The 9,229-nt window shown below is 45.1% G+C and overlaps 2 protein-coding genes across 2 annotated transcripts in view; one reads left to right on the top strand and one right to left on the bottom strand.

The window, feature by feature from the left end:
* Window positions 1–2,470, bottom strand: part of DZANK1 (double zinc ribbon and ankyrin repeat domains 1) — an 88,984-nt gene extending 86,514 nt beyond the window's left edge. The window contains exon 1 of the mRNA XM_023217785.2: window positions 1,369–2,470. Within this exon, the coding sequence (XP_023073553.1) occupies window positions 1,369–1,477 (109 nt within the window). The 5' untranslated portion in view covers window positions 1,478–2,470. The remainder of the gene's footprint in view (window positions 1–1,368) is intronic.
* Window positions 2,471–3,831: 1,361 nt separating this feature from the next.
* Window positions 3,832–9,229, top strand: part of POLR3F (RNA polymerase III subunit F) — an 18,750-nt gene continuing 13,352 nt past the window's right edge. The window contains exons 1-2 of the mRNA XM_023217784.3: window positions 3,832–4,027; window positions 5,412–5,529. Coding sequence (XP_023073552.1) covers window positions 3,966–4,027; window positions 5,412–5,529 — 180 coding nt within the window. The 5' untranslated portion in view covers window positions 3,832–3,965. The remainder of the gene's footprint in view (window positions 4,028–5,411; window positions 5,530–9,229) is intronic.

Here is a 9,229-nt window from a genome sequence, read left to right as displayed (position 1 = left end):
CAAAAAAAAAAAAAAAAAAAAAAAAAAAACTTTCCTTCCTTATGATAATTATATATGTGTATGTGTATATATGTATATGTGTACATATACACACATATTTAAGAATTTGAAGAATACATATTGGCAAGATATACATTCACTTCTTTCTTTCTTTCTCTCTTTTCTCTTTCTCTCTGTCTTCCTTCTTTCAGATGGAGTCTTACTCTGTCACCCAGGCTGGAGAATACTGGCGCAATCTCCGCTCACTGCAACCTCCGCCTCCTGGGTTCAAGCAATTTTCCTGCCTCAGCCTCCCAAGTAGCTGGGATTACAGGCAGTGGCCACCATGCCCGGCTAATTTTGTATTTTTAGTAGAGACAGGGTTTCAGCATTTTGGTCAGGCTGGTCTTGAGCTCCTGACCTCAGGTGATCCACTTGCCTTGGCCTCCCAAAGTGCTGGGATTACAGGCGTGAGCCACCTCGCCCGACCCTCACTGCTTTATTTCTGTAATTACAGTTGAGATTTATTTTGGCATTACTACATGCCAAACCCTGCGTACCTCATACATACACGAACCTATTTATCCTCACAATGGCTCTAAGAAGTAGATATTATTGTGCCTGTCTTACAGTGAGGAAACTGAGACTCAAAAAGACTAAGTAATGTACCCAGGGTCACTAGAAGTTGTCAAGATAGGGATTAAGTCTCCAACCTGTCTGACTAGAAAGCCTGTATCAGCAGGTCAAATTTATTATGCCAGCGAAATAATGAGCATGTTGGAAAAGTTTGGGGAAGCACCGGGACATTTTTTTTTTTTTTTTTTTTTGAGATGGAGTCTCGCCTTGCTCTGTTGCCCCGGCTGGAGTACACTGGCGCGATCTCGGCTCACTGCAACCTCCATCGCCTGGGTTCAAGTGATTCTCCTGCCTCAGCCTCCTGAGTTGCTGGGATTACAGGTGCCTGCCACCATATCCAGCTAATTTTTGTATTTTTAGTAAGACAGAGTTTTGCCATGTTGGCCAGGCTGGTCTTGAACTCCCGACCTTAGGTGATCCGCCAGCCTCGGCCTGCCAAAGTGCTGGGATTACAGGAGTGAACCACTGTGCCTGGCCACTACCAGGACATCTTACTTTGGCTAAGGTAAGTCAAAACATTGCTGAAACCATACAAATGAAAAGTTGGTCAAGGCTAACCATTTTAATCTAAATGTATGCCACTCTATAAACCATCAATGTACAGCACTGTTTCACATTTTAGAAGTTTTACAAATTTCCCAAAGAGTTGAGCAAAGAGTGAGAAAGCATGCAACGAGATAAACCAGTAACCAGATAAACACAAGAAATATGACAATGTTATTTTAAACAATTTCAAACATATGTGATTCTTACCTGATTTCATTTCCAAAAGTGTATTGTTATCAATTTCATGGTTAGCTTTTCCAGGCTGAGGCACTCGTAGTGGTATGATCTGAGGGACACAAACTGAACCAGCCGTCATTTTCTCTCCTTATATACAGAAAAAAATAAATTCCACTGTGCACTTAGAGCTGTACACAAAAGTTGAAGAAAAGCACTTATTTTAAATGCAGCAAAACTAGTTAAAACGAAAGAGAATACTGTTAACATGGCACTACAAATATTATTCCCTTTTTAATTGAAATAATAATTACATTTCGGCTGTATTTGCTGTTGAAGTCTTGTGTGGGGTTTCGATTATCTAAATATTACCTCACTTCCGAGAAAGGAGCATGAATGAATGAGACGGGGGAAAGAAGTTACTTTAAAAGGGTAAATTAAATGAGTAAGGAAAACAGAGACTATCACTAATGCTCTTACTTGAGTTCCCTCCAAATCATTCTCGCCTTTTCCTGCCTTTGGTGTGTGTCACCTCTCTTGGCTTCAGGGCAAGTCGTCATACAAGAGGAACCGAAGTAACTGTGTGTGTACCACAAAATGTTAGTTAGAGCTAACTTTTTTGGGAAAGCTCCAGGTTCACAGCCTTGCCACCGTCACCAGAGCAGTTCTAGTATTTGAAAGCTGCAAAGACACTTTAGAAGGACGGCAGAGTATTAGTTGTTAGTGAAAAGGAAGTTTGCAAGAATATAAACAGTGACTAATAAACACAAGCCTCCCATTCCACCTACTGTATTTATAAATCCTGGTATTAATAATTAACTACCAGTATGAAAGCCTTACTGGTCTTTTTGGAGGTGAGGGTGGGGAGGAAGGTTGTCATAATTTTTAATGCACGGAAGGTTTCGGGGGGAAAAAAGCTCACCTTAACACAGCAACCATTTACATCTCTGTATTGCCTTTTCAAATTTCATTAAGAATCCACAGATTTTGCTCAATTATCATCTACATATTCATTCCATTTTTATAGTCTACTTCTTGCATTCTTGCATTCTCACTATATTAGTTTTCCCATGTACTTATTTATCCATTTGGGGCTGGCCTTAGGCTATTTCTAGTTTCTTTTTAGTTTTGCCTGTTGCTGTTCTTTTTTTTTTTTTTTTTTTTGAGACGGAGTCTCTCTCTCGTCCAGGCTGGAGTGCAGGGGCAGGATCTCGACTCACTGCAAGCTCCGCCTCCCGGGTTCACGCCATTCTCCTGCCTCCGCCTCACGAGTAGCTGCGACTACAGGCGCCCGCCACCACGCCCGGTTAATTTTTTTTTTTTTTTTTTTTTTTTGTATTTTTAGTATAGGCGGGGTTTCACCGTGCTAGCCAGGATGATCTCGATCTCCTGACCTCGTGATCCGCCCGCCTCGGCTTCCCAAAGTGCTGGGATTACAGGCGTGAGCCACCGTGCCCGGTCGCCTGTTGCAGTCCTAATAATGCTGATCTGAACATCTCTGCAATTTGAGCTTTGTCACAGACTGTATTCTCAAAACTGGGGTAACTAAATTTAAGGGGTGAACTTAATGCCTCGTTGGATAGTTCCGGATCGAGGGCCAAGAATATAAACTGCAGATACTGACAGCACAGCAATAGCTCCTACAGGAGTGTAGCTGGACTTGAAACTTGCTTATAGTCGCATTTCCATTCAAGTGAAAGGCAGATAAAATAAAAACAGTTGAAAAATTAATTCTAAATAAAAAATATGTAAGAGAGGAGGTAATTCGCGAGCATCAACTAGCAGCTGCCCTTACGAAGCTGGGGTGGCCAGTGGGCCCCACGCAAAGGAAATCAAGAAAAAGGCGGATCCGCCAGGCCCAAATGGCAACGTGCAGTCAACAGGATCCCCAGAACCCTCAACTCTCCCAAAGTGGACCATCCCCTCGCAACCCGGATCCGGAACCCCGTTTGGTTGTCCCCGCCCATCAGGGGCTGCCAAGGACACCTGCATCCTTTCGGCTGGAGTAGGGCAAGCTCTTCCCCTCCTCTAGCCGCACTCCTCTTCCTTTAACCGGGGGACCCGGGATCGGGACCCCTAATGCATCTCTGCCGCTCCCAACCCAGTCGCCGGCCTCTCACCGCCTCTTGCCTCCTCCTTCGCAGCCGCCCGGGTTACCACAGACGCTGCGAGCCGCGCCCCGCCCACTGGGAGCTGGACAGATGATTGGCTGAAACGCAGCTTCTTAGCAACTAGCCCCGCCCCTGCCGCGCCTCAGGGAGCCTGGTACCTGCCTTGAGCTCCTTTCCCAGGGCTTTCCCATGGGCATCTAAGAATATTCCTTTACAGAGTTGCAAAGTGCTAAAAGTTGGCTTCCCAACTCAGAATGAAGGAACCAAGCTTGTGCGTCCGATGGGCGTTGACATTCTGAAAAACAAGGATAAGAAGCTGTAGTGGCGCCTGTAAGTGGGCCCGAGCAGGCGCGACTTGGCCACCTCCCGCCGAAAGGCAAGGAAGGACCGCTGCGACACGAGGAAGAAAGTCCCTCGTCCTCCGCTAAGCGCTATCCTCCACTGGTTCCCAGGGTTGTCCCGCTTGCTACTCGGCCGCTCCGTGCATCTTTCCCCCTAGGCGTCAGGAACTGCTCCCTCATGGCGGAGGTGAAGGTGAAGGTGCAGCCGCCCGACGCGGATCCGGTCGAAATAGAAAACAGGTAAACCAGTGAGGCTCCGGCTTGGGCCTCCATCAGGCGGCCAGCATTTGGGCAGTCGGACCCCTTCTCCCGGCTCCCTCGGAAGTGGCAGGAGCGGGTTGGGTGAGCACGCGGGAAAACGATTGCGAGGTTCTGTATCCACTTCTTCCCTCCCATCCTGGAAGAGCAGAACTCAAGAAGTTCGAAATGGGCTTGACAGCTTGCAACTTTGTGTAGCTGACTGGCTTTGCCCTGATATTTCTGGGGAAGTTGTGATGATGCGCTGCCTTCCTACTTTGACGTGATCAGTGCTTTGAGAGAAGACCCTCGGCTTTCCTTGCCTTTAGAACACTTGTGAATGCATGTTCTGATCCAGGATCGCTCTTGTCACGAAGGGAACGTCTATGTCAAAACGTTTAGGCGGAGTTAGGGCGCAGTTGGTGATTACGAAGCAACATTAAATCAGGTAGTTTCAGTGCAGTATTGAACTCAAGACTTTTAGGACACCCAAAGGCTCTGCCAGTTTTATTTTTATTTGTTTGTTTGTTTTTGAGACGGAGTCTCGCTCTGTGGCCAGGCTGGAGCGCAGTGGCAGGATCTCGGCTCACTGTGAGCTCCGACTCCCTGCAACCTCCGCCTCCTGGGTTCAAGCGATTCCCCTGCCTCAGCCTCCCGAGTAGCTGGGACTACAGGCGCGCGCCACCATGCCCAGCTAATTTTTTGTAGTTTAGTAGAGACGGTGTTTCACCATGTTGTCCAGGATGGTCTCGATCTCCTGACCTCGTGATCCGCCCGCCTCGGCCTTCCAAAGCGCTGGGATTACAGGCGTGAGCCACTGCCTTTTATATTTTTTACCGAGGCACTGCCACTCTTAGATTATCACGTACTTTTAAAAGACCTAACTTTCTCAAACTGTTAGGAATAATACATTTGTTGATGTTGACTAGGTGAAGATTTTGACCTATTTTGTTTGGTAGATATAATTCCCAAAACAGGCCCCATTTTGGTGAATTGTCATAAATTTTGGCTTCCCACCAGAAACGTCTGCATTTGCCTCCTGCTTGCAGATTTATGGCTTAACTTTGCCATACTTATTACACCTGAGAAAATTGAAGTCTCAGCTTTAATATTATTTCTGTGATTTCATTAGACTTTTGCTCTAATTTAAAGTTATTAGTGAGGAAAAGAAATATTCTTCTTAAATAACAATAATACTGTAATCATGTATTTAGAAATCATCTTCTTCAGTGTCTAAAATGCTTTGATCCAAAACCATCGCAGAAACCCAGTTTGTCTTCCAAATGTGAAAAAGGCACAATTTCAAACTATTCTACTTGTGTTTTTACCCCTACTGTCTCTTGAAACAGGTAACCATGAAGGATAACATTAATACCCTTGTTTCTAGGATTATAGAATTATGTCACCAGTTCCCTCATGGAATCACAGACCAAGTAATTCAGAATGAAATGCCTCATATAGAGGCCCAGCAGCGGGCAGTAGCCATCAATAGGTTGTTGTCTATGGTAAGGTGAATCTAACTATTTTGCATAATTACTGATATGCTGATTATCATTGTTTTTTATTATGTAGTTGTGATGGTTAATTTCATGTCAACTTGACTAAGATACAGGATTCCTAGATATCTAGTTAAACATTTTATTGGAGTGTCTGTGAGGGTGTTTCTGGAAGAGGTTAGCATTTTGAATTGGTGAACCCAGTAAAGTAGATGTGGGTCCAGTGTGGGTGAGCATCATCCAATCCATTCAGGGCCTAAATAGAACAAAGTGGCAGAAGAAGATTGAATTCAGTGTTTGAATTCAATCTTGATCTGGGCTATGGATCTTGTGCCCTCAGCACTCCTGGTTCTCAGACCTTCAGACTTAGACTGGCGTCTACACCCTGAGCTCTCTGCTCTCAGCCCTTTGATCTCCAACACCAACTTTCCTGGGTCTCCAGCTAGCAGAGGGCAGATTATGGGACTCCTCAGCCTCCATAATCACAGAGCAAATACCTTCTGAGGAATCTTTCAAGAGAAAGATGTATCCTATTGGTTCTGTTTCTCTGGAGAACCCTAATACAGCAGTCATAAAAACGAGAAAGTATGTTAGGTTTGACTGATAAGACTCTAAACCAGGAAATAGCTCAAACTGCCTGAAATGAAAAAAGAAATAATTATGCGTTATAAGACAAATGAAATAAATGTATTATGTTATAACTGTTGTATTATTAATTGCCACTGCTGTACATAGGTCTAGTCTGTTCTCACCTTCTGTTCACTTCCTACTACTAGTGTTGGACCATTTCCTATAAAATATACCACCCCCTTCCAACCCCCGATTTTTCTGTGAGTTGTCACAGAGCCCAGTCATCAGGGTTTCATTCTCCACATTGTCACTGAGCATTTCAGGAAGCAAGAGTGAGTCCAGTTGAATGAAGAATGCTGGGCCTTGGGGAGGAAGTGCAGCCTTAGCCCCCAGTGACATCGCAATGGAATATATCATTGAAGCCATTCTCTAACTGTCCAGAAACAAAAAAACAAGCAAGACTGTCTAAAAACCTCCTAGTGGTGCCCAATGCTCTAAATCTCTCCTTACTTTCCCTCATCATTAAAACATGCTTTTCCTAAGAGCATTTCAGTTTGGCTTTAGTAGCAGTTAGGTTAAAGAGTTCTACGCCAAGGCATCATCTGAATGACTGAGTTGTTTTTTAAGTCCACTAGCCTTGTTGGATTTCCAAGGGCTCTGGATGTGGAGATTTGAGGTCAGATGAATCTTTTCTTAAACCTTTCCCATCAATTTTCTAGCTCAGGAGTTTGCAGACTTTTTCTTTAAAGTGCCAGAGAGTATATGTTGTAGGCTTTGTGAGCCATATATTTTCTTTCACAACTATGTCATTTTAGCAAGAAGCAGCCGTGGATGATGATATGTAAACAAATGGCTACAGCCATGTTCCAGCAAAACTTTAGTTATAAAAACAAGCTGTGGGGCAGATTGCTGATCCCTGTTCTAGCCCAAGGACAAAGGAATGTTGCTGATTTCTGGTTACTTCACTGTGGTGAAGGTCTTCAGCTTTAGGAAGCATAGAGGAAGGGATTCTGGGAGGTTGTAGCAGTGGAAAAATTCCTTTTTTTCCTCTGATCCCCTTTCAACTCTTCCCTTCTGACTGAAAATCATCTTCAGCACCTCTGTTTTACCACCTCTGCCACCACCCACCCACTGCGAGTCCTATTGGCTATAGGTTGTATGTAGGCAGTAGTAGAGCTATCAAAGGATATTAAGAAAGGAAGTGATAATTAATAAATCATGTAGTGTTTCTGATTTTAGCTCTTAAAAACAGTTCTTAAATTTGCTGTTCACACTCCCTCCATTTCTGTCCCTGGTACCGCACTATGTTCAGGCTCATGGCTTTTACCTCGACAGTTGCAGTAGCATCTTAACTGGCTTCCATGACTCCATCGGTCTCAGAGAAGCCAGCATGATTTGGGATAACAGTTGTGAGCCACTGCCCCTTGCCCCTGATCCGTCTTAAATGCAGGTCTGACCAAGGCACTCTACCGCCTATAATTTGTTTATACTGGAGATTCAAGTTCAGACTCCTGGGTTTACCACACTGAGTCCCTGCATTGCTCACCAGCCTCATCTCCACCACTGTACCTCACAAGTTAGGTTTCAGGAGGAGCAGACTGTTTTTGGTTTCCTGCCACATCATGCTGTTTCACGCCTCGGGACTCATGTTGTTCCCCCTGCTTAGACAGTTCTTCTTACTCTTTACAGATGACTAACTTAATTCTTTAAGACCCAGCTCTGCCATTGTCTCCAGGAAGTCACTGAACTCCCCCCTACCCCCAGGTTGGACCACAGCCTGTTCTCCGAGTACCCAACCTGAGAGTTCAGGGTGGCTTTACTTACCTCTATCTTAATGCCAACCAGATGGGTACTGAAGTCAGCTGTGTGTTTCTCTTTTAGAATTCATGTTGTTCCCCCAAACACCTATCATAACACCTGGCACAGTACAAGTATTCAGTAAATATTCATAAGCTGGATAAATGACCAAATAGAGCCTCTGGATTGAGCCTTGTAGTCCTACTTTGCCACTTCATGGGGTCAGGGAACAGAGGGACTGTGTCACCGTTCATTCAGTATATAAATCCATTTCCAAGTCATGAGTTCTATTTTAAAACAAGGGAATGGGCCGGGCACAGTGGCTCATGCCAGTAATCCCAGCACTTTGGGAGGCTGAGGCAGGCAGATCACTTGAGGCCAGGAGTTCGAGACCAGCCTGGCCAACATGGCATACTCCTGTCTCTACTAAAAGACAAAAATCAGCCTGGCCTGGTGGCATACACCTGTAATCCTAGCTACTTGGGAGGCTGAGGCACGAGAATCGCATGAACCCAGGAGGCGGAGGTTGCAGTGAGCCAAGATCGTGCCACGGCACACCAGCCTGGGTGACAGAGTAAGACTCTGTCTCTAAATAAATAAATAAGTAAAACAAGGGAATGGCCTTTCTCTCAACTATGACTTTCCAGTGCTTCCAGAGCCTAGTGCTATAACTATCTGGGTTCTCTTAAGTTCGGACCCAAGGAAATTCAGGAGCATGACAGACATACTTTATTTTACTTCTGATTTGCTATATAAAAACAATACTACTTTAGTCCTTTTATTCATTGGCTGACATCAGTAAATGTCACTATTAGCTTTTTTGGATTTTTTTTTTTCCAATATGGAGTCTTGCTGTGTCACCCAGGCTGGAGTGTAGTGGTGCGGTCTCAGCACCACTGTAATCCCAAGTAGCTGGGATTACAGGCACTTGCGACTGCACTGGGCTAATTTTTGTATTTTTAGTAGAGACAGGCTTTCGCCATGTTAGCCAGGCTGATCTTGAACTCCTGACCTCAAATGATCCACCCGCCTCAGTCTCCCAAAGTGCTGGGATTACAGGTGTGAGCCACCATGCCCAGCCATTAACTTTATAAATTTTGGCCAGGCGCGGTGGCTCAAGCCTGTAATCCCAGCACTTTGGGAGGCCGAGACGGGCGGATCACGAGGTCAGGAGATCGAGACCATCCTGGCTAACATGGTGAAACCCCGTCTCTACTAAAAAATACAAAAAACTAGCCGGGCGAGGTGGCGGGCGCCTGTAGTCGCAGCTACTCGGGAGGCTGAGACAGGAGAATGGCATAAACCCGGGAGGCGGAGCTTGCAGTGAGCTGAGATCCGGCCA

The sequence above is a fragment of the Piliocolobus tephrosceles genome, chromosome 20 (assembly GCF_002776525.5).
Source record: "Piliocolobus tephrosceles isolate RC106 chromosome 20, ASM277652v3, whole genome shotgun sequence".
Lineage (NCBI taxonomy): Eukaryota > Metazoa > Chordata > Mammalia > Primates > Cercopithecidae > Piliocolobus > Piliocolobus tephrosceles.
This window is presented reverse-complemented; position numbering and strand designations above follow the sequence as displayed.